Genomic DNA, 24,495 nt, shown 5'->3' with positions numbered 1-24,495 from the left:
CAAATACCTGCTACAGGGTGAATTCAAATTAACCTCTGTTTATTTAACATTCTAATGTGGAGTTCTTACATAAACAGTGTTGCGTTAATATCAAAATGCTATTAGATTGTTAACGCCATTATATGATGATACGAGCGTGGTTTATATAGCATATGTGTGAGTACCTGTGGCTCGATGAAGTTCTGACCCAGCTGTGAAGCCACAAAGTCCTGCAGGCTGTGAGTGAGCCGGTCAGCTCTCAAACAGCGCAGAACCAGAAGCTTCTGAAATGAGTCTAAACCACTGTTCCACTCGCCTGGAAGAGGCTCCCTGTTCACATATGCTTAGAAACTTAGAATCTAAACCCGACATGCACAATAACAATACCATTTACAACCTCTAACAGGGCCTAAAAGTATGTTTGTGCCTACCTGTGTGGCTGGCTGCTGTCGAATATACTCTTGAATGCAGACTCATGTTTGGAGAAGCTCTCTGGCAGGTCACTGAAGGTGGGCAGGGTGCTCAGTGCCAGTATGTCCTGCCAGGCTCTCATGGAGAGCCAGTTTGGAGCAGGGTTTGGAGTCTGATGCTGGGGCCGCCCCCCTGATAACAAGAATTGCCACTCAGCCTGTACACACACAGACAGTCATACACAAATCAAGATATTTGTTTACTTTGTTATTATTTCTTCCTCACTCCAGACATTTTATCCTGTTTTTCATCTTTCTAACCATATCAATCTTGCTGTCATTCATCAGAATTCTGGAACAGAGGAGGAAGGCAAACATCAGCTTGTGTTTCTCAAAAAGACTGCGGCAGACGTTACTGTACAAGCTGAAGGTGAAGAACTCATTAATGTTGAAAATACGCTCCTTCACTTCATCTGTGGGGAAATAAGCCAAGACAGTTAGTTAATCAGTTTGTTAATTTATAAAAGAATTTATAAAGTTTATTAACTATTATGGCCAATGTCTATAAGATGTCTAAAATAAGATCTTAAAATGTCTACGTAAACCTGGATATAAATCTTGTACTGTAGCAAATGAATAAAATGAAAAAGAAAAAAAAAACACTCCATGGGAATTTTCGAGTTATACCAAGCACTAAAATATTTTATTGGGTAGAAATAAAAAATAAAATGTTTTTAATAATAATACAAAATGTATATATATTAAAGTTTATCCTTACCCAGTAAATCACAAATAACTGGGAAAGTTATGGGGCCTTTGAATATTGTTGTGGATAGTGGAAAGATAGAGTCTTTCAGTGCCAAAGGTCAATAACAGAAGGGCATGTTTTCACCTGCTTTCTCTGAGTTGGCAATCCCACTCATAAAAATCCCCAGAAACCACTCCAGAGAGTACTGGTACATGGGGTCCACATTTGACAGATCTGACACACAGAAGAAGAGGATCTGGGCTCTGACAGCCACAGGGACGTATTCCAGACGTGTGGCGTCAATGTCCCTCTCAGTCGCCTCAGCTGCAGTCACTTTAGCCTTATGGTTTGAAAATGTCCAAAAATCACTGATTTGGTATTAGATTTCTACAGCATAAATAGAAAGCAGATTAAGCTCTTCAGCATTTCTTTCAGACCTGTATTTCCTCGGCTTTGACTTTGGAGGCCGCAAGCACTCTTATCAACTCTTCGTCGTCAACAGGGTTTCCCTCTGAAGAGCTCAGTCGGAACAGGATCTGATCTTCTATCTCCTTTAACTCCTGCTTCATTTGTGCATTACTCACAATGAGTTGGTTCTTCACCTTTTCCAGATCCGGTCTCTCTTCAGCTACGAGACAGCCTAGTAGCTGATCCTCTAGCCCACTGTATGAATACGCACAGAAACCCAACACATGTGAAATCCAGAACCCACCTCTAAACCTAAAAGCCCACGTTATCTTTTTGTCTTAAGAAATTTAAGAGCAGCACCTGGGTGAGAGGGTGAAGTTAATGAGAGTCACTTTAGTAGAGATCTCCGGTGAGTAATGAGGGTTGGGCAGCTTAGTGGTGATGTACATCTTGAAGTCGTCATGATAGTGAATGACAGTGTCTCCGAGTTTTAGAACTACGTTGCCTTCATGGGTGTATGTCTGAAGAGCATACACTCAAGAAAGTCAGATTTACACTACAGGCAGCTAAGAAATACTATAACAAAAAATTCATTTAAATCGTCAAACACTGTTCATATGCATGTGGCTGCTATAGCACATTTTGAGTTTTATTTTATGATTTATTCACACAAAACAGTGATGTATACCTGTCGCAGGAGCACAGGGTCCAATGCAGGGTCTAGCTCCTCGCCAACATTCTCCAGCAAGCAAGGCTTTCCGAAGCGGATAGCATTTTCTAAACTACGCAGGAAGTCTCGGTCACTCAACTTCATCACAGCTAATGCGTTATCACGCTCCTGTGGAAACAAAACAAAAGCAAAGACCATGCAAAAATTATATTGGAGTAAATTATTCAGTACAATACATACAATACTGTTCAAAGGTTTAAGGCCCGTTCACACCAAGCACGATAACTATAAAGATAACGATAAAGATATAGCTCTAAAAATCGTTCTCAATATTAAAGAATAGCGGAGTCCCCACCACAACTATAATTATAAAGGCACAGAGAAACGATATCATTGGAATCACTTTCAGAACTATTTTTTTTCTGATAAACGATAAAAACATTGCCAACCAATCAGAATCAATCCTGTCTGCTTAGAATACACAGACAATATCGTTCACTGGTGTGGACGCTAATATCTTTATCTTTATAGTTATCTTTATAGTTATCGTTCTTGGTGTGAACGGGCCTTCAGGGTCATTAAGATGCAATTCCCATCTCATCAGCGTTTTCTGCAATTTTTGATCAATTATCAGTAGCCTGGTGAGCATAAGAGACTTTTTTCAAAAACATAAAAAACATTTTTTTTACCTAAACCATTTGGACACTAGTGCATGATTTAGCATTAGTTGTTTTGTTATCCAGGGTAAAAAAATAAAAAAAAAGTTTTTAGTATAAAGATTCTGTATAATTACTACCGTGTTCTTAATCCACTTGTTGGCCTGTCCCTGCGGATCGATAAACAGAGGCCAGCGCTGAGAGTACTGAGCAATTACTCCGTTCTCCACAGATAGACTATCCTTGGGCAGCCCTGCAATCTACACACAAAATCACGCACACAAACAAATAAACACACTTAAAATGTTAATAACTAGCATATTTACATAGAAAACAGTATTATGTCTATGCACTGAAGTACTTATGTGTCGGTCTCTAACCTGCCAGGAGCGGATCTTGACTTTGTCTCCCAGTGTGCTGATCAGGTTGGGTCGTTCTGTGTGAGGGACTGCCAGTTCTTTAAAACCCCTGAGCCACTCCTCAGCCATCGCTGAACGATATTCTCCCTGCAGAAATCATACATATTTATATCTACTCTCTCTGTGAATCTCCCAATTAAATGTTAAAGATGATAATTTTCTGCATTACGGCAATAAAAACAAAAGTGCTTATTTGTCAAAAAAAACTATCTTTCAAAATCAGAATTTTTTTTTATTTTAAATTTTTTTTAGGGTTAAATATGACCTGATTTCGTTTTTTGTAAACAACCACCCTCATAATTAACTCACTCAAACATTGAAAGATCATTCCACCCAATATGCATTTTATCTGCCACACTCCCACACACTCACAGTGAAGGGACCGAGGTAAGCTACGTATCCTGCAGCCAGCAGCACATCTCCTGCCACATTATTCACCATGTACTCCAGCTGCTGAACGGTCTCTCTCCAGCGCACCTTCTCATCAGCCAGTCCACCAATCAGCTGCCACACACAACAACATCATGTGTCTGAACCGCCATGTGCTCAATAGAAACTCAAAGTATAGCAAACTTCTACAAAACACACTCACTAGTCACATATTTCATACTGATGCAAATACGGTCGGCATGATAAAGTGGTTAATTTGACAGGCCAGTGTCACTGTGAAATAAATGCCAAATTAAATAGTTTTTCTCCACTCACCTTATCTGCACGGATCAATCTGTTCTCACACAGCTGACATTTGGCATCTAGCTCGTCTCTCTTGGTCAGGCATTCATGATACTTGGCCTGCAGTGTAGCAATGCCCTCCTCTACAGCTGCTAGTTTCTCCTTAGCATCATCCAGAATGCGTTGTGTTACATCCAGATCCTCCTGAGCTTCCTGCAAGGCTTGCTGCTCACACACACACACACACACACACACATATAAAAATGAATTAATATAATTATTAAATTAGCCTCAGTTTTGGTCTAATCACAAAAAAATGCAACATGCTGATAGGCAGAAAAGTGCTTAAAACTGTCAGTTTTTATTACAGACACAGATATAAAAACAAAGACACAAAAAAGGGAATGAACATTTAAGGAGATTTAAGCTAAAAAATGGATTTAGCACAAAGGAATCAAGCTCCTACCCGTTTGGGCTCTACAGCTCTGGCCACAAAATGGTAGACATGCATTGCTCGCACCCACTGACAGATGGAAGTACAGGCTTTGGACACCTTGGCGATTGATTCAGGCTGGAACTCTGGGTTGTCAATGTAAGGCTGCACTTGTTTGATCACCGAATCTGGGATGTTTTCCTGTGGGATAAAAGACCAGAGCAATGGATTATACACTTTGGTCTTAAATGTTTCAAATAATATTTCTAATGCCATGAAGATTTTGAATTTGTGCTAAAAACCTTACAATGCTTGGGCTCTGTAAAAGTGTTCATGTTTTTCAAATAAACCAAAGACATTCGTGCTCACCAAAATGGCACTTATTTTATTTAAAATACAGTTAAAGGACTAATATTGTAAAAATATATTTACAATTTAAAACAATTGTTTTGCTACTGTAATATATTTAAAAAAAATGAAAATTATTTCTGTGATTGCAAAGCTAATTTTCAGTGGCTATTAATCCAGTGTCAAACGATGCTTCAGAAATCATTCTAAAACTAATCATATCTGATTTTGTGCACAAGAAACAATTCCTATTATCATCAGTGTACATTTACATTTATTTTATACTAAGTACGGTTCAAATCTATTAACATATTCAAACATATGACATATTGCTTGAAACTAACTGATATAACAATTATAAATAAACTTTATTTGGAGTACTAATTGTGCGCAATGCACATTTCTTAATATTTAACCTAAAATGTGTTTTAATGTCATTATTGACGAGGATTATATTTTCTTTGAATAATATCGGTCTTTAAATGCAAGATATTTAAGGTTTACCAAAGGTATACTTGCAATAGTTCCACTTTAGCACAATAAAAAATATTTTAAGTATATCTTTAGTTGGACGTCAGCACTACTTTTGCACAATTAAAGTGCATTTCAAGTGTTTCAATTCAATAGAAAATAAGTAGGCCTATATTCTATATTTAGAATAATAAAAATGCAATTAATGGACATTTTTAAGTATACGTAATATAATTTGCATTAAAACACATTTCAGTATATTTATTTTCACTATGTACATGATAAACAAAAAGGGACATGCTTAGATTAGTCATATACAAAATCTTCATCTCACCTTGTCATACTTGAAGAGACTGTCCAGAAATTTTCCTGGATCCTGCAGAATACTCTTTCCTGCATCCCAGTAGTCATCAACCTTCTCTCCGAGCTTCTCTCCTGCAACTTTCTTGGGTTTGATACCCTTCAGGATACAGACAGCTTCTATAACCAGCTTCACTCCTTGAGGAGGCCTCTGCATAGCCCGCACCTACAGTATATCAAACACACACACACACACACACACAAACACACACACACACACACCTCCTTGTGAGCTTGTATGACCTGAACTTTGTGGTATTTTGGACAGATGATAACCGGAAATATGATGTATGCATGCACCTCAACAACATCATTCTTTTTCAGCGACTTCAGGCTAGCGAGGGCAGCATCCAAAGCAGGAAGTGCTTCATCCAGGTCTTTCTGAGCATCATCAGCGATGGCATGTGCCACACGAGCCTTTTCAGTGGCTTTAGCCTCCTCAGCCTGCACCGCTACACGGGTCTCCTCAGCTACCACTGTATCTTCCTACACACACACACCCACACACACACACATATATCTCAGGCAACAAACATCAATCTGGAATCTTATTCATTCATGTTTGACTTCCTAACTATTTATTCTTGCTGTTTTATTCACTTTTATTTTCTCCATGGTGATCACAGTGTCCTTGGCTGCTTCCTCCAGCTGAGGCCTCATCATCTCCAACTCTTCCTGCATCTTGCTCACATCCTCTGCTGTCCTCAGCAGCTACACACATACACATACAATCATGAAACATGTTTGTAGATCATGTAGAATGTGTAGGAAGAATAAGACGTTTCCTAAATCACCTTATCCAGGCCTGTTTTCATTCTCTGTCGAGCGCTGTGTAGCTCCTGCTTCTTCTGGCCAATCAGAGATGAGAAGATGCTGAGGAGCTCCAGGTAACTCTTAGGAGTGACGTAGTTGTAGCGGGAAAGTTCAGCCAAGTACTGCTCACACTTCCTGGACACCATTTGATGGATCTCAACACACATCAGTGCCTGTAAAGAGAGACAACAGGTCATTTTTACGATCTTGAATGCACTTACACATGCATATCTGACACCTTTACTGACCAGGCTTTGGATGGCCGTAGGACTGGCGTCCAGTTCTGGAAGCTCATTGAGGAAAGATGTTGCTACAGACTGTAGTGCCTCCTGCGGCCATGCGCTGAACCAGTCAATTGTGCAGCAGTTGACCAGTGAGGGGAACTGCCTGAGGCGAGCCCGGAACACTTCCCCTACTGGACTGTAGATGGAGACAGAGAACAGACGTCTTGAGACTCAGTTTCCAACTGTTTCCTGTATGTTTCAAGCTAAAATTTTATGGGATATCATTCTAACAAATGGGACAATGTATAAAGATATGTATAAAGATAAACCTCATGCAGAGAACAGTGTGGATGTTGCTACGGACTCTCTTGATGTAGGCTGCCATGAGGTTTGCTTTGGTGGGCTGCTGGCCCATGTCCTGAACCACAGGTTTCATGGCAGTCAGGATCCGTTCCTGCTCCTCTGAAGTATAAAGATTGGGCACATCGCCTGAGTTCAGGATGTTATTCACATCCTCCAGGAATGATTCACTCTTAATCTGAAAACCGGCAGGTAAGACAGAAAAAAAGTGTTAAAGACTTGGACAGCAAATTGTTGTTTGTGTCAATGTGATTTTCATGCAGACACTGTAAATCTTTAAGAAACATAGGATTTTCTAAAGGATCATGTGACACTGAAGACTGGAGTAATGGCTGCTGTAAATTCAGCTTTGCCAACACCGGAATACATTTTAAATTTATTAATGTGTTTACTATTTGTGTTTACAGCTTTAGCGAGCATAAGAGACTTCTTTAATAAACATTAATAAAAATCTTTTTAACAGTATATCTGGTATATAATGTGAAAATGTTTATAATCTGTGAGCTCACCTGTGTATCTACAAATAGGAAGGTGATCTGCACATTCTGCAGACCTGCCTTTAGCATGATGCTTTTGATGTCCTCTCTCCACTTTAGGAATCCATAGTTCTTGGAGAGTTCAATCTGGAAGCACTCATATTCAGCTCTGACAATATAAGGACAGTCACATTCAAAACATCTGTGTTCAACAGGGAAGCCATAGATGAGGTTTTTAATTTGGTCTATCCCTTTTGTTTGGTTTCCAAATGGACATATGAATTGAAGGTCTGAATGTTCATTTTAATAGCAGGATTTACACTGTAATCATTTCTTTGTGGGTGGCCATGTATAAAGACATTTTCACTAAAAAGTTTAAGACCTGGCTATTACTTAATTTTTAATGTTGCCCCTTAAACACATTCTAACAATAGTTTGGACATTTTTTTCCCTTGTGTATAAATACTGTGTCTATTGTCAAATGATGTATTTGTATTATATATGTCACGGTTTATTAGATTTTTTCAAATAGTTGGTACTGATATTGAACGTTGCTCGCGTATGTGTTCCAGACATGACATAATTCTTTACAGTTCTACATGAGTGGCAGATCAAAACGTTTACAGGCAAGGATAATTTTAACAAAAGTATTGATGTCAAAATTGTTTAGGTTTAAACATAGTTTTAATTCGGCGGGTCAATGTAACTTCTGGTTTTGATCAAATAAAGCCTTATTCAACTGACTCTCATTAGTGATGCTACTTATATTCTAAGGGTTCAGCATAACAACTCTTTAGTTCTCACATGTGTGTCGCAAGCCTGGTAAGCGACTGGCGTCCACTGCCACCAACTCCTAACAGCAAAGCGTTTCCCAGGGGCTGGCGCAGGATGCGGCTGATACGACACACATGCTGTATGGCGTCCATGAACAGCACCAGCTTCATCTTAGTGGTGCTGCTCTGGTTATAATCATCCATGTACTCCTCCATCACACTGGCCAGCTGTATTAGTTGATACAGAACAAGACTTAAAAAAAAAAACGTTTTGATTCTAAAAACAACTATTTTATGCTAAATACTTGCCAAGGCAAGCAAAATGCGTGACGTTACATTTTAACAATGAGTAGCTGCTCAAACAAAAGTCTGATCCAGGGTTATTACTGTTAAAAAAAATCACTTGAAATAAAATGAACATAAACTGAAAATAAATTAAATATATATAAAAAAAACTCGTCAAGGCAACAGTTCTAATTTTTGTTTAAAGTACTAAAACAGTTGCAATCAATAAATTAAAAACAAAATCTTAATAAACACACACTATATAAACTTTTGATATCATATATATATATATATATATATATATATATATATATATATATATATATATATATATATATATATATATATATACATACACACACACACACACACACACACACACACATACAAGGCAATATAAACCTTGTACCTTTTCTTTATCTTCAATCAGCCGGTAGACCTTGACAGCCCCAGGGAACATGAAGTCCCCATATAGGACTGGCTGGTATGGGACCACCTCCTCAATCTTGCACCCAAACTCCTGTATGTGAGTGTGGAGGAGCTGGTCAAACCACTTCCTGTCCTCATCACTGACCAGTCGATCCTGGAACACCCTGCAGCTCTCATGATACCAAAGCTGCAATAACTGTATTTTATTCTGAGGAAACAGAGATGATACAAAAGATTTTTATGAAGATTTGAATAGATAACACATGACAAATCTAAAAAAACTGAGACTTATTAATGGTGGTACCTCTATTTTCACAGCCTCTGCCATCAGGATGCCCTGGAAGACTTTTGAGAGGTCCCTCAGGTTGAACGTATAGTGGGATTTAGCAGGCGTGGGTAGGAGAGCAGAGGTAAGAGTGGAGTACACCCTGATGGTGGCATCTACTAGTGGCTCATTGAAAGGTTTGATTTCTGGAACTTTCTCTAGAAATCATAGATGCAAAAAGAGTTTGTGTGAGAAAACCCATTTTGCGAGTGAGGCATATACAGTATGTCAATATAAGCTCAGTATTTATCTTTTCAGAAATATATCAGTAACTTATATTTGTAAATATCAATAAGAAATTTGACATTTAGTGGTTTAGTCTTTCTCTTCGTTCTCTCTGTCTATCTTTCTGTTTCCCTGTATCAAGCTTACTGCCTGGGTCCTTTTTACTCATATTTCCATCTGTAAAAAAATAAATCAATAAATCAAAGCATCAGTCAAAATGCTAGCAAAGCTTATGACAGATGTTTCCTGTTGAAAACCCACATTGAAATACATTCATATCTAGATGCCCACATGTTGACTGTTACTCACCCATCCAGCTCCCCAGGATGGTGGAAAAGATCTTCTTCTTGCTGGCGTCCTCCATTTCAGTGAAGGACAGGAAGTTGAAGTGGCGTGTGAAGCGCTGAGTGATGGGGTTCCTGCCGCCACCAGGAGGGCCCATGGCACACGCAAAGTTTATGTCAACAAGGTTTTTAAAGGTCCCTTATAAACACAGAGGATGAATCAGAGTTTGTACAAAGTATTTTTGTGCACCATCATTCAGGAATGCTGCTTAATATGTCTGAGGAAACCCACGGATTCTTTGATGAACAGAATGACCAAAACAATAGCATTTAGGTGAAATAGAAATCTTTTTCAACAGACTGACCCAACTTTTTAAACACACCTATCTGTTTTCTGTCATACCAGCCTCCGTGATCCATCCACTGGCGCAGCAGTTCAATGGGAGGCTGAGCTCCGTATGTTTCCAGCATGGGCATGTTCAGATCATCAATAAAGAAAATAAAATATTTTCCCAAAGGAGGCCCAAACACACCTTTACGTCTGTAAGTAAGATATATGTATATGCTAAAAATCTAGTAATATGTACAGAGAAAAAATTTAGCAGTAACAGACTGATGAAAGGAAGAGAAAGGAAGAACCTTCTGTCAAGTTTGCTGTCAATATAGTCTTGAGTCTGGTTGGCGGAGGTGCGAGCAGAGAACATTAGGAAGTGAGTGATGTATTCAGCAGGCATGTTCTTGAGAAGCTTGTCTGATATGGTCAGGGTCTTTCCTGTGCCAGTTGGCCCAATGCACAATACCTGATAAATCAAAAGAGGAAACAAGCTTAGCTGCACATGCACATGCCATTTACATGACTGCATGTAGACTGAGAGTCAAAACTACCCACAGGCTTCTTATTGGAAAGCAGCATGTCTATCAGGAAGGACATGCGGACAGTGTCAACTGTGGGCACAATGATGTCAGAGTAGCTAGTTTCTGGGGTGATGACCACTTCCTGGGCATATTTCATCCAATTGACCCACTGAACCTGAAGCATTTGAAAATTATTTAATTTCTTTTACTCAAAAGTGTACCTCAAAAAATGGTTTGTAAATTAATTTAAATATTCCAGAAAACATTCTCACCTTCCTCTCTTTTCCATCCTCCTCCTCCTCCTCCTCATCAAAACAACTTATTCCCGCATCGTCTAAATTGTAATCGTATACTAGTCCTTCCTCAGGGAAACCCAGTTGGACCTGAAAAACAAATAAACAAGGTTTGCAAAATGCAGCTCTGAATGAATAAACTTACAAAAAAAGCAATACAACTATCTGAATGCTCTGTGGCTGTTCAGCTTAATTATCTACAGATGAAAATTGCTGATAGCACTGAGCTTCATGATAAATGTTATGCTACTATTGACCTTTTCTTCAACCATCTTGCCCCTGAGCCAAGAACTGAAACGTTGGCAGCTGGCAGAGTCTCCTGTAGCTCCAACACTCCATATGAGTGAAAAGATAAACCAGGGCTCAATCAGCTCCTGCAGCCGAGACAGTTTCTCCTGGGAAGGGGGCTTCTTACCCTGACCACACACACAAAATTCAGTTTAGCCATGAATACATTAGTTTAACCACTGTAACACTAAAAAGTTCTCTGACCTCCCGTGGGATGAAGGGCTGAAAGAAACAGTCCATCAGTTTGAGCAGAGAGCACGTAAGATTGCTGTCCATGGAGGTGATCACCTCCTTCACTGATTTTCTGACAAATTGAATGGAGTCCTGAGGCAGCACATAAAAACATCTTAAAACCTTGATAGACAATGAACTACATTCCTTACAATATGTTCACTTTTACTTGATCAACAGATTTTGATCAGGCTGTAGACCATATAAACTAAACACTACAGAACCGATTACCTGTAAGAACCTAGTGAAGAGAGAGTTGAGCTGATCTGTGTAGGGCTGAAACATGTCAGGGATTGTGCGGAGCCAACATTCTGTGAATGGAGTCAGACCCAGAATACTGGGCTCAAGATATACCATGCCACAGCGAGAAACCGTGGCAGGAGATGCCACTGCCAAATCCTGCACCTCAAACATCATGGTCATCACCTGAGGGCCAACAAGAAAAACAGAAAATTATTATTATATTTACACAAAGGAGGTACAAAACAGAGCTATTAGCAGAAATTCTCATACGTCAGAGAGTTTGATGATCTCTCCGGAGCTTAGACACAGTTTCTTGTTGTCATCCAGAACCGTGTTCATATTCTCGATCCACACAGCATCCACAGGTCCATCAAACATGTACCACTTCTTCTCCTGGTGCATGGAGGCAGCTCCATCACGAATGAGACAAGACAGTATACCATCTGTCCTGTAATTTAACAGTTTGTGTGCTTTTAACAACATTTATTTATTTAATGATGTATTTATGTATTTCTTGCGAGATCTTAAAGGGGGCATCGGATGCCAATTTTCCATAAGTTGGTTTGATACTTTAGGGTCTTCATGAAATATCTGCAACACACTTTGGTGAAAATTCCCTAATAGTCATCTAAAACAATTCCTTTGTACCTTGTCAGAAGCAGCTATGTTCACAGCAATCCATTTTGGTGCATGTCTCTTTAAATGGTAATGAGTTACTGCTCACCCCACCCACATGTTTTTTGTGTATTCAGAAAAAATAAAAAATAAAACACAGCTTACAACTGGCTGATGGACAGTCCATCAGTGGTTGTAGGCGGGGCCTGAGCAGAATGACATCATACCGCTCAGAAACTCAAAACAGATTGATAATTGAGACGATTTAGTTTTTTGGGGGGAAAAAAAGTAGTGAATGGAATTTTATTATTGTGGAGTGTTTGTGTCCACACACTGCTAATATGCAAACACCTTGTAAAAGTGAATTTTGCATCCAGTTATACTAAGATTGGATAGTATAAACTCAGGTCAACATACAACCAGACAACCTGTACAGCACTGTTATTACAGTAAATTCAGAGTGCACTCACCATTCATGAGTAAGCTGATCAAATTCTCCATAAAGCTGGCCCATAGTGATGGATTTGGGGTTGAGTATGTAGGTCTGTACAGACTCATATTCTCCTCCACTAACTGAGGGTTGGCCTTTCAGGGCGGTCATTGCTGCTCCCAGGACTTCATAACACTGTAAGTATGATAGAGTGCATATAAGTGAATTCCAAAATCAGAATTTGCCATTTTGTTGCAGCTTACCTTTGTTTTACCAGAGCCTGATGGTCCTACCAACATTAGACCGTGTCTGACTACAGTGGTCTCATATAATTGAATACACTTGGTTATAAACCCTGCAAGACATGAAAAAAACTAAAAATGAATCTGCTGACTAACCAGTTTAGCATTCAATATGATATATTTAGTATTTAGCACTAACTGAGTAATTCTACCAATTGTACATAATCAGTTCGTTAAGAAATATGATTTTCTATTGTTTTCTTATAAATCACTTGATTCTACTGCACACTCACCATCCACATCTTTAAGGCATTTGATTGCACAGACCTTCCTGATGGACTCTTCTAGGGTACCATAGTCTATCGGCTCTTCACGGATCTTGGGGAAGAGGTCTGACACAATGCCATTGAAGAGCTTGAGGTCGTCCTGAAGGAACTTTGGTACATTGACATCTCTGATGGCACGCAGGCATATCAGCTCCTGCATAAATCATACAATTCGTACAGCAGTAGATGGTTTTATATCTGTGGTACTTTAAGAAGAGATTCAATTGCAGAAAACAAAAATCAATAACATTGTAGAATACTGCAGAGCAAACATGCATACAAATATTGTGTATTATCAAACCTCATTCATATCAGGATTTTCCCTCTTCAAGTTTCCAGCAGCAGAGATCACAGTTTTTACAGCTCTCATCCCAAAATCATAGTGGTCCTAATTGACAACATGCAACAAAGTGAATTTCACATGAAACAAATAGATGAAGTCTGAAGAACAAACAGAAGAAGCAAGCAAAGCCTATTTTTCTTTTTCATTCTTCTTGTCTGACTTTTCTATATGAAAAAACATCCCCTCCAAAGCATAGCTGCACTCATGCCATAAAAGTCACACCTGTGAGCTGAGCTGTTCTGAGGACAGTTTGAAGGTGCTGGTGATTTTTTTGGACAAGACTTTGGCATCACTGAAGCCGAATGAGTAAAGAGAGATCTCTGCTATCATGGCGTAATCAGGGATCATCATTGCCACGGGACGGAATAGAGCCTAAGGAACACATACAATATGTTATCAATCAGTCTTTTTTTATTTTGCCCTTTTATATTGCTGCTGGTGAATTCCATACATTTCAATTACCTTTAAATTATCTGGTAGTTCAGTTCGACCAGCATAACCAGGATTCATAGTGATGAAGACTGCACAGGATGGAACAAGAGGGATTTCCATTCCTTCAAATACAAATCTCTTCACCTGAACACAACAAACAGGACATCAGGTTTTCCACAAATTTTTACCATTCATTTTCTTGATTATCTAGATAAATAAATAAAAATAAGGATAAGAATTAAAACAATAATTTACTAGATATGATGTATGATGTATAAAAGTTATGTAAAAAAAGGAAAAAAAAGAAAAGAAAAAATAGCACTTCCCTTCTGTCCTTACCATGCACATATTATAGTGTTTAAACAGAAGTGTGTGATTTTACTTACTCTTTGCTGTTGGGCTTTTTGGATGGTTGTGATTTGTTGAGCCACAACTGATAAAACCTCCACATCAATTCGATTGAATTCATCAAAGCAGGCCCAGGCCCCTGAACTAGCTAAGCCTTTGAGAAACTTGCCCATGGCTATGAAGTCCAGCTGATCGGAGCAGTTAAAAACTACAGTCTGGATGGCCAGAGCTTTGCCCAGGTCTTTAGTAGTCTCGGTCTTTCCTGTACCCGCAGGGCCTGCCGGGGCACCTCCAAACTTTAAGTGTAGCGCACCAGTCAGCGTGAGGTAACACCTGTGTTATGGGCAAATACTGTATATCATTTTAATTTCTAACAAAGAAAGCATCCTGTAAAATCATTTTCTTTGAAAAGCACATGTACAGCTACATGCAGTATAACTGTGGTTCTGTTTTCTAAATGTCACCTGTCTGTCAATGGAGTGATAACAAGTCGTCCTGAGTTACCAAGGTACTCATAACCATACAAGAACTCAGCATTCACTGCTCTGATGTACAGGTCATCACGCCAGTAATATCTATGAAAACACAAACACTAACACGTGTACAGTAAACTGATCTCTCTCTCTCTCTCTAATATATATATATATATATATACACACACACACACACACACACACACTTCACTACTTTTACAAGACAACTATCAAAATGTTACAATTGACATATATTTAGATTTTATATTGTATAACCTCAGTTGACTGATCCACTCAAAGTCATTGACACTGGACACTTTCTCCTCAACCAGCTTTGCTGCCACATCTTTAGCATGCACTTCAATCACAATGAGTGCTGAGAGTACCATCCGCTGCATCTTTGACAGACGACCCCGCACCAGCTGCACCAAATCTCCCAACTGTGTGGACATATACAAACACACACTTTAACTTAGATCCAGTGTTTCCTAATCAGAATTTACAACATTGTACTGAACAAAACATCCCCAGGAATTGAATTGTTGCACTGTTGTAAACAGTACGTGCCTGTGTCTGTAGCTGTGGATAAAGCCGATCTGCAAGGTCTCCCTTATCCAGAGACTCTGACACCTCTTGGGTCCAAAATGTTTGACAGCCAGCGATCACCACCTGCCCAGGCCAGGATAGCACCCACTCTGTACGAGGATGCTGCAGAGTTGAGACTTCATATCAAAACATTCACTGACAACATAAACTAATTGTTATTATAAGAGACATTGCATTTAGCAACAAAAAATCTAGTGCACTTTGTAAATCAATGGTGTTTCATACTGATTAAAGGGCCATTTACATAAAACAAAAAAACTAAAAATGTGTTTTAGCTATGCACTTTGTTAAAAATCACTGACTTCAGAAACAACACTTACCTCTACATAGGCATGCAGGGAACGACTAATGTTGTCTCTTACACTGGCCTTCATGGAGTTCTCCACTTCCCGCAACCAATGCTCCACATTCCCAGAAGGAGACACCGGGACAGACAACTGGACTTCCTCTCCCTCAGCAGAGTACATGTGTGTGATCAGCAGATCTGACTGGAACTTGAGCTACATGTTGTACAACAGATTTCAGAATTTCTGACATTAATGGAACACTATATGTGGTGACCCTGGACCACAAAACCAGTCATAAGTGTCAGTTTTTTTTAATTAAGATTTATGCATCAATGATTTCTGGCATAAAATAAAAATCTGTCATTTTAACCTATACAATGTATTGTTGACTATTGCTACAAATATACCTGTGCTACTTATGACCTTAGGTCCACAGCATTTTAAATAAACCAAAATGTTATTTTCTGCCATGCTAGTAATATCGTAAACATATTACAGCAAACAAGACCTGTTGTATGCAAAAAAGGACTCACCCGGGCAACGTTCTCAAAGCATTTGCGGAGATGTGGCTGGACTGCTGTTGGATCTTTAGTCTGAGATAAAATCTCCAGCAACTCATCATCTGATAAAAAGTAAAATCTAAAACCAGAAAACAAGAGAGTTCTTAAAGGGGTCATATGATGCTATTAAACCATAAAAATGTATCATTTTTACCTGGGAAAGGCACTTCGTTTGGTCTCCAGGTATTCACTCAGTCCTTTCTGAACAAGCTCCAGTAAATTGTTACAGTCTTTGAGACTGGCCAATAAACGTGGTTCAGGACACACCTCAATCACCTGGACTCATAAAGACAATCGCATCTCAATTCTTTGGTGAACCACTGACAAATCAAAAATAGTATGATGAAGTAGTCTGACCATGCTCACCTTATTGTTATCATGGGCAGCCTTCATGATCTTCCTCCAGGAGCGCTCCATGGTCAGATACCTCTTTCCTTCCACAGGCAGCTGCCGGTTGATGTCATCAGAGCTGAAAATAGGTTCCATGTACAGCCACGACCGCTGACAGATGAGCCACTCTTCTAATACTTCCTACCAGCAGAATACCACAGTAACACAAATACTTTTAGTAATTGTTTTTGGTGTGGACGCCTATTACTAAACAAACATCCAAAAGTACCTCACCTTGTGGATTTCAGAATCATACCTGCAGGATGATTGGCTTACCTGTGTCATTTTTAATTTACTTTCCCATTTGCTGATTCTCTCCTCGAAGGGTTTTTTATATGGGGAGAAGGCCATGCTCTGAGTCATTACAATGTGGTCATCCAGGAGCTGAGAAGCTTCGTCTGGGCTCTTCAAGATGTAAGTCCCTGTCTCCTTATAAGGCATCACCTCAAACATCACCGTTGACCACTCCTTCTCCATCTTTATCAGAGCCTATGTATGAGAGCAGAAAATAATGTCATGTGACATAATATCTCTGTGGAATTGTTCTGTTATGCAGTTCAGGAAAAAAAGGATCAAACAGCAAAAATGTTCCTGTGATATTGTTATTAATTTATATAATTATCGAAGGGTTAGAAAATATCTCATAAAATATGAGTTTAGTGCCTTTAGATACAATGTCTTGACCTAAAGCAGCCAGAATTTTGCATTACGATCTGATATCAGCCACAACTGTACAGACATCCCTACTGTAGCTTTGGAATGCAATGAGCCCCATGGTGCAGCTCTTCCAGTTGGCTTAGTGGGTCATGCAGCGCTGCTCCACTTCTGGCCTTAGTGGTCTTTTGTGGTGTAGCACTACCTCAGGGCTCAATAAACCTTAACAAATGATCCCACAATGTATTGTAATTTCTAATAATAATAATAATTAAAAAAATTCCAATCCAACGACAGACAAGATGAGCTTCTGATAAAACTTGGCTGTCTATGAAGAAGAAATGCAATGGATAAATAAAATATCTGTAGCTTTAACAAAAGCCCTGGAGCTGTCAAAAGTCCACTAGTTGATGCAAAACTTCAACTCACAAATGAATGGAGATTTCTTTTTGCAGGTAACACTGAGAAAGAGTATACAGTGCATTGCTTATTTTCATATACTACCAAACACAGTGTTCTTATGTGCCTCATAAATACAAAATACATCTGAAAAACAACTTCATGGGACAAATACTGCACTCACTTGCTCAATAGCATATTCTTTTCCAGCCTCCTGAGCCACTTGGGTGATTTCCTCCGCATGATTTTGTAGGCCCAGCTCCAGACAAAGGGAAAAGGTGAGGTTCGCTGTAGATTTTATATTCATGTTAATACGTTCAGAAAGAAGTTCCCAGTGGCGGTTCCGCATGCCAGGATTCCTCAGGCCCCGGATCAGGGGAATGAACGGACGGAACTCTTCAATCTTAGTCCGGATTTCAGATGCCACTTCTTGACAGGCTGAATAGAGTCAATAATGATAAAAACATGTTTTGAACAGTATGACATGAACACATAATACATATGTCTAAACCACAGGTTTTTCTTCTCCTTTTATATTTATGAAAATTTCAACTTCACTTATAAAACAGGAAAACATATCTCTTTCTTGATGCTAGGTATGACACAAAAACATACAATATTAGTTTATGTCCTCTAACATTGTTTCCCACTCACCAGGAATGTCTTTAAACTGTTTGACACACTGGTGCATAGTCTTGTAAGCATCATTGACATTATTCTCCAATTGTTCAGGGTTGATGGCTGACAGCGGGTCATTGAGCCAGCTTTCATGCCAACGCAGCCAATCCGATGTTGTCTTCCACAGGTCATAAAATGGCTGAAACTCTTTGTTCAGCTTCTGTAGCTCGGCGTACTACACCAAAACCATAAAACACGTACCAGAGATTTTTCAGTTTTAATGTTCTTAGAAAAAGTATAGTCTCATTAATGTCATAGAATGAAAATAATAAAACAATGAATCACAAATTTGCATGCAGAGTTAACCTACATTAGAGACTGGTTTGCCAAAGAGTCGTTCACGGTTGTTGTAAAGCTGTGCCATTTCCTGACACTCTTTCAGCTGCTTGCTCACTCTCCGCACCTCATTTGCCACCTCATGCGCTCGCCCGAGGTTTGTGTAACCAGATAATCCAGCCACCGTCATCTGCAAATAAAGAGAGGTGACTTAATTGCAATGCCAGGAGTGACCATCTATTAAAGGCAAAACCTCTCATTCTTGACTTTATGAGTCTGACCTGCAGGACATTCAAGAGATCCAAGAAGCCGTTTTGATCTGCAAGCTGGTTCTTAAGGAAGCGTTCTTCATCCTCAGCATGTTGGGCTTTCACTCTCTCCATCTGGTTCAGGATCATCCAGGGCCAGGCCATTGCTGTCCACCTACACAACATTTAGTATTTAGGAGCTCAGCTACTGAAGAAATGTGATATAGATGTGTAGAATGGCTGATTTTAGATGAGTTAAAAGCAACTGTGTTAAAACACGACTTAATTCAAAGTCGAGGCAATGATGAACTCACTTCTCATTGACATCCTCATCGGAGAGACTGTACAAGAATTCATCTGTTAGATCATAATCAGACATAGCTTTGGACAAACACTCCTGCAGGATGCCATTAGCAGAGGAAGACAGAGAAAAAAGTCATTCAGAATTAAATGCAAGAATGCAATGAGGATTTTTAAGCTTTAATCAAGTTGGAGACTTTCAGCAACAGATGCTGATAGAATGGCAATGGCGACAGGAAGTCAAATGTTTACTTCTAGCCAAAGGAAAGAAAAACTACCAAGCAGCAATAAAGTGGATGTCATGACAAATCATTTAACCATTTGACAAAGTAAAAAAAAGTTGTTTAAAAAGCAAGACGACATGGACTATCAAAATTAGCAAGATGTGGCCAGTGAGTATTGCATGTGCTCTGATAAGCCACATGGTGGCACCGTTTTCTGTCACTCTTCCACTATCCATTCCCAATAAAGGAAAAACACAAATAATTGCGTTAATAATAAATATTAAAACAGTGACTGTACTTCATGTGCTTTGAGTTGCTCAGGGAGTAATTTCATCCATTCTCTCTGATCTATGAGCTCCTCAATGCAGCTTGGTTTCTCCGACAGCTTTCTGCTGACGGCTTTACACTCTGTACTTGCCTGAAACACACACAATATTACATCACAGCGATCCATTCAGACTTGATAAAACGGTTTCTAGTCCTAATGAACAATGACTCACATCCTGTATCTGTTGACGTAACCTCTGAGCGAGACGGTCCAGCACTGCACTGGCGAGGGCCCTGCGTTTCTTCACCAAGCTTTGCCGAACGGCCTCCACACTGACTTTGAAGGGACCGATGATGATGGCAGAAGGGATGGACTGATTTAAAAGTTCCACTTCACTAAGATGCTCCAGGACTTCCTGCTTCACTTCCTGAACGGTCTGGTTCTCCTGACTGTGCAACCTTCGAGACACACAAATATAAGCAAAAGGACAATCCTTGCTCTGTAGTCTCTCAGTTCATAAAAAAAAAAAAAAAAAAAAAAAAATAGCAAACAATATAAAGATTTACTTTAGAAAAGTGTTGATATCTGAATTGTGGAGCTCAAGGTGGCATTCATATTGACGGGCGTAGGATCTGAGAGGTATGATGGCCTGTTTCAGGGCCAAACTGATGCTCTTCCTAAGATTGTTAACATCAGGTTCCCACAAGGCCACTGTATCTAACACATATCCAACGACGAGCAAGTTCTTCATTACAAACTGAGAGAATGGGAAGGAACAAAGACAGAACAAAGCCTTCAGAAATTAAATTTTAATAATTTAATAAGCATTTTTAACAAATAATTCTGGCTTTGATTAATAATTTAGTCTTAAAAAAATTATTAAATAAAATACAAACCCGATTCCAAAAAAGTTGGGACACTGTATAAATTGTGAGTAAAAAAGGAATTGAATAATTTACAAATCTCATAAACGTATATTTTATTCACAATAGAATATAAATAACATATCAAATGTTGAAGGTGAGACATTTTGAAATGTCATGCCAAATATTGGCTCATTTTGGATTTCATGAGAGCTACACATTCCAAAAAAGTTGGGACACTTATAAGGTCAATTGGCAACATGATTGGGTATAAAAAGAGCCTCTCAGAGTGGCAGTGTCTCTCAGAAGTCAAGATGGGCAGAGGATCATAAATTCCCCCAATGCTGTGGTGAAAAGTAGTTAAGCAATATCAGAAAGGAGTTTCTCAGAGAAAAATGGCAAAGAGTTTGAAGTTATCATCATCTACAGTGCATAATATCATCCAAAGATTCAGAGAATCTGGAACAATCTCTGTGCGTAAGGGTCAAGGCCGGAAAACCATACTGTATGCACATGATCTCAGGGCACATACAGGAATGCTACTGTAATGGAAATCACAACATGGGCTCAGGAATTCCAGAAAATATTGTTGGTGAACACAATCCACCATGCCATTCGCCATTACCGGCTAAAACTCTATATCTGTATCTGGAAAGGCACCATCAGTGCTGAAAGATACATCCAAGTTCTAGAACAACATATGCTCCCATCCAGATGTCGTCTCTTTCAGGGAAGACCTTGCATTTTCCAGCATGACAATGCCAGACCACATACCGCATCAATTACAACATCATGTCTTTGTAGAAGAAGGATCTGGGTACTGAAATGGCCCGTCTGCAGTCCAGATCTTTCACCCATAGAAAACATTTTGCGCATCATAAAGAGGAAGAAGACCTAAGACAGTTGAGCAACTAGAAGCCTGTATTAGACAAGAATGGGACAACATTCCTATTCCTAAACTTGAGCGACTTGTCTCCTCAGTCCCCAGACGTTCACAGACTGTTATAAAAAGAAGAGGGGATGCCAGATAGTGGTAAACATGGCCTTGTCCCAACTTTTTTGAGATGTGTTGATGCCATGAAATTTAAAATCAAATTATTTTTACCTTAAAATGATAAATTTTCTCAGTTTAACCATTTGATATGTCATCTATGTTATATTTTGAATAAAACATTGAAATGTGAAACTTCCACATCATTGCAATTTTCAGTTTTTATTACATTTTGTACAGTGTCCCAACTTTTTTGGAATCGGGTTTGTAATTTCTTCATAAAAATGATTTATGTACAAGCAATAAGATAGGGAACCTTGTCTAGTTGAGGTATGTTGTGTGTGGACAGGATTCCTTTATCAAACAGGTTGATAACGGAGGTCTCAAAGCTCTCTAGAGGAGTGCTGTAACCAACACCATTCTGATCAAGAACCAAATCCACTGAGAAAAGGGGTTTCTTTTTTGGCCTGCATAAAGTAATGTTGGTTTGATAAGTTGATAAGTTACATATAGTATAAAACAATGGCACTCAATTGATCTTATTTAGATCTTGTTTCTTTTAACTCCAAGACTAAGCTGATATGTTCCTCTTAACCCAATATATACAATATATGTAAAAAATAAAACAATTTAATGTTGTAGTACAACAGAACCACCGATTTAGATTTTATAATTTAAAGAAAAGAAATGTAATAAAAAGCAACCTCAAACATAATCCTACAAGCATATTTAGGAAGCAGTAACCACGATAATGAAAATGCACATACTTGTATGGGCTGTTTATGAGATCAGGGCCCCAGGTCAGATCTTTGGGGCACTGTAGGACATTGTGGCAAGCATCAAGCAATAATTTGGCTAAGCTGTCCAAGGAGTCCTGCACCAGGAACCTGAGTGTGTCCTGCTGAATGCTGCGTATCAGTGCCATCAAGCGACACAGTTTAGACATGTGATAAACATCCCAGTTGGAAACAGAGAGATTGTACCAGTCACGACTTCCATGCAGACTAGACAAAATCCCAGTACATAAAGTGTCCAGCCATGACTCTTGTAGAAACAATTGGACCTAAAGGAAGACAAAGAATGTATGATGACACAGAGGCACATTTGTACTGTATGTATAAGTGTGTACTGGTGATAGTTTGTATACCTGTGCGTGTTTCTGAGACTGTGCTGACTCAAACTCCTCCAAGCTAAGTGACTTTGTGAAGCTGACATGAAACAGACTCATTTTTGCCACCCTGTTGCACTCTTCTCTCACTGTGGACAGCACAGTGATCACCTCAGGCTTAGTGAGCAGAGTATTAAAGACAAAAGCTGCACGGTTCTTCTCAAAAGGATAGTCAGGCACTGACACAAGGCCTAGAAGTAAAGGAGACAGCACATTGTGGGTGGGCTCATAAAATAAATCAACAACATTAAATCCCAGACTGTCTGAAAGTCTCCTTTCTTTTGATGTCCATTTCTCTACCTTTCTCAGGAGCTTTCTCGAGTTCATTTTGAGGAATTTTGATGTGGGGGAACTCTTCTGGGCTTTCCTGTACCACCTTATCAAAGCACATCTGGTTCATAGTATGAACGTACTCCAAACGTAGCTCTTCCTCCAGCTCCATCACACACTCCTTAAGACTGTAGACACATGTGTTCATTGAAAAACAAACTAATTCAGCAGACATCAGTAATTGTTTACAGATTTATATGCTGTGTTTTCTGGAATTGCACATCTGGTGGGGATGGAAGGTGCAGATGACTTTTATAGGAAACTCTGAATATTTTCATTTAATTTAATGTGTAAATGATCTTACTTGGGTGAAATATATATATATATATATATATATATATATATATATATATATATAAAATCTTCAGATGCATAAAAATCATACACTGTATAAAAAAAATAAAAATAAAATAAAAATCAGACCTCTCCAACTCTTGATTGATGATCACATCTACATTTTTCAATTGGCCAAACTGAATTAGCATAAAAGTTTAGATGTAACCAGTCACTAGAAAAATTTGAGTTGGAGAGGTTTTTATTTTTTACAGTGCATTTTATGTGTAACCCATGGATATTCAGCTAAATAAACAAATACACTACTGTTTAATAGTTTGGGGTTGTCAGTGTCACACAATAGAAGGCTCAAATGAACAGCATTCTTTTGAAATATAAATATTTTGTAACATTATAAATGTTTTTACTGTCATTGTTGACACTACAATTTTTAAAGGTAAGGTATAAAACATATGATTACAGGGTGTTTTTGGCCCTCATATTTAAATGTTTTATGTCATTTTAACATCCTTGCATACATTGAAATGTAAAATTATATTTGATCCTATTATTATTTTAATTTTTCTCACTGTTTAAATTGGAGGCCTGGTGTGGATACTGCATAATTTCGGATGCGTTTTAAACTGGTGAGGTCAAGGGTGGGGGTGCCACTCCAGACTAGCATACAGTCAACTGAAAGATGGTACAAGATCATGGCCTCAGTGTACTGTCTCAAGTCCCGGGCAAACTGGACTCTCTGGGTAAAGATACGGGGGTCCTCTGCACAAAACAGCAGCCTGATCCTGGGAACCCAGTATTGCCTTTCTTGCAGTGACAAAGCCCCTTGGGAAAGAAAGAAAACATAATGAAATAGAAACAGAAGTCAAATATAGTGAATATTCTGGATAGTGAAATAGAAACACAATGGTTTATGAAAGTCTACCTACATCACCGAGTAGTAAAACACTCAAAACACATGTTTTGTGGTTTGCAGCCGATGTCTATTAGGTTTTATGCTTTTTATATGATATAAAAGTCTCTTTAGTAGGCATCTATAACATTTTTTATTTACTTACATTCTCTTCTGGGATGA

The 24,495-nt window shown here is 38.9% G+C and overlaps 1 protein-coding gene across 3 annotated transcripts in view; it reads right to left on the bottom strand.

Moving 5' to 3' along the window:
• Window positions 1-24,495, bottom strand: part of dnah1 (dynein, axonemal, heavy chain 1) — a 36,549-nt gene that overhangs the window by 6,487 nt on the left and 5,567 nt on the right. For 2 of the 3 annotated variants that reach the window (XM_026275221.1, XM_026275220.1), the window contains exons 10-69: window positions 23,993-24,245; window positions 23,100-23,257; window positions 22,779-22,990; window positions 22,399-22,694; window positions 21,948-22,098; window positions 20,344-20,534; window positions 20,010-20,235; window positions 19,808-19,927; window positions 19,300-19,382; window positions 19,019-19,160; window positions 18,772-18,927; window positions 18,438-18,636; window positions 17,968-18,221; window positions 17,007-17,219; window positions 16,707-16,871; window positions 16,495-16,616; window positions 16,314-16,419; window positions 15,814-15,993; window positions 15,455-15,595; window positions 15,164-15,327; window positions 14,879-14,989; window positions 14,453-14,747; window positions 14,097-14,210; window positions 13,857-14,006; window positions 13,593-13,679; window positions 13,259-13,445; window positions 12,987-13,078; window positions 12,764-12,918; window positions 11,949-12,126; window positions 11,667-11,861; window positions 11,409-11,528; window positions 11,174-11,332; window positions 10,896-11,006; window positions 10,658-10,798; window positions 10,408-10,568; window positions 10,152-10,309; window positions 9,794-9,967; window positions 9,632-9,661; window positions 9,239-9,417; window positions 8,915-9,142; window positions 8,252-8,448; window positions 7,481-7,616; window positions 6,941-7,149; window positions 6,636-6,807; window positions 6,369-6,560; window positions 6,175-6,285; window positions 5,875-6,060; window positions 5,549-5,740; window positions 4,429-4,596; window positions 3,996-4,187; window positions 3,663-3,794; window positions 3,252-3,377; window positions 3,012-3,131; window positions 2,234-2,383; window positions 1,906-2,066; window positions 1,575-1,800; window positions 1,282-1,477; window positions 711-862; window positions 411-607; window positions 165-309 (exon numbers count right to left, since the gene is read on the bottom strand). In XM_026275221.1, coding sequence (XP_026131006.1) covers window positions 165-309; window positions 411-607; window positions 711-862; window positions 1,282-1,477; window positions 1,575-1,800; window positions 1,906-2,066; window positions 2,234-2,383; window positions 3,012-3,131; window positions 3,252-3,377; window positions 3,663-3,794; window positions 3,996-4,187; window positions 4,429-4,596; window positions 5,549-5,740; window positions 5,875-6,060; window positions 6,175-6,285; window positions 6,369-6,560; window positions 6,636-6,807; window positions 6,941-7,149; window positions 7,481-7,616; window positions 8,252-8,448; window positions 8,915-9,142; window positions 9,239-9,417; window positions 9,632-9,661; window positions 9,794-9,967; window positions 10,152-10,309; window positions 10,408-10,568; window positions 10,658-10,798; window positions 10,896-11,006; window positions 11,174-11,332; window positions 11,409-11,528; window positions 11,667-11,861; window positions 11,949-12,126; window positions 12,764-12,918; window positions 12,987-13,078; window positions 13,259-13,445; window positions 13,593-13,679; window positions 13,857-14,006; window positions 14,097-14,210; window positions 14,453-14,747; window positions 14,879-14,989; window positions 15,164-15,327; window positions 15,455-15,595; window positions 15,814-15,993; window positions 16,314-16,419; window positions 16,495-16,616; window positions 16,707-16,871; window positions 17,007-17,219; window positions 17,968-18,221; window positions 18,438-18,636; window positions 18,772-18,927; window positions 19,019-19,160; window positions 19,300-19,382; window positions 19,808-19,927; window positions 20,010-20,235; window positions 20,344-20,534; window positions 21,948-22,098; window positions 22,399-22,694; window positions 22,779-22,990; window positions 23,100-23,257; window positions 23,993-24,245 — 9,917 coding nt within the window. The remainder of the gene's footprint in view (window positions 1-164; window positions 310-410; window positions 608-710; window positions 863-1,281; window positions 1,478-1,574; window positions 1,801-1,905; window positions 2,067-2,233; window positions 2,384-3,011; window positions 3,132-3,251; window positions 3,378-3,662; window positions 3,795-3,995; window positions 4,188-4,428; window positions 4,597-5,548; window positions 5,741-5,874; window positions 6,061-6,174; window positions 6,286-6,368; window positions 6,561-6,635; window positions 6,808-6,940; window positions 7,150-7,480; window positions 7,617-8,251; window positions 8,449-8,914; window positions 9,143-9,238; window positions 9,418-9,631; window positions 9,662-9,793; window positions 9,968-10,151; window positions 10,310-10,407; window positions 10,569-10,657; window positions 10,799-10,895; window positions 11,007-11,173; window positions 11,333-11,408; window positions 11,529-11,666; window positions 11,862-11,948; window positions 12,127-12,763; window positions 12,919-12,986; window positions 13,079-13,258; window positions 13,446-13,592; window positions 13,680-13,856; window positions 14,007-14,096; window positions 14,211-14,452; window positions 14,748-14,878; window positions 14,990-15,163; window positions 15,328-15,454; window positions 15,596-15,813; window positions 15,994-16,313; window positions 16,420-16,494; window positions 16,617-16,706; window positions 16,872-17,006; window positions 17,220-17,967; window positions 18,222-18,437; window positions 18,637-18,771; window positions 18,928-19,018; window positions 19,161-19,299; window positions 19,383-19,807; window positions 19,928-20,009; window positions 20,236-20,343; window positions 20,535-21,947; window positions 22,099-22,398; window positions 22,695-22,778; window positions 22,991-23,099; window positions 23,258-23,992; window positions 24,246-24,495) is intronic. The other variant, XM_026275222.1, reaches the window with a different exon arrangement.

The sequence above is a fragment of the Carassius auratus genome, chromosome 11, assembly GCF_003368295.1.
Source record: "Carassius auratus strain Wakin chromosome 11, ASM336829v1, whole genome shotgun sequence".
Lineage (NCBI taxonomy): Eukaryota > Metazoa > Chordata > Actinopteri > Cypriniformes > Cyprinidae > Carassius > Carassius auratus.
The sequence above is the reverse complement of the archived record's forward strand: the minus strand, read 5'-3'. Positions and strand labels throughout refer to the sequence as shown.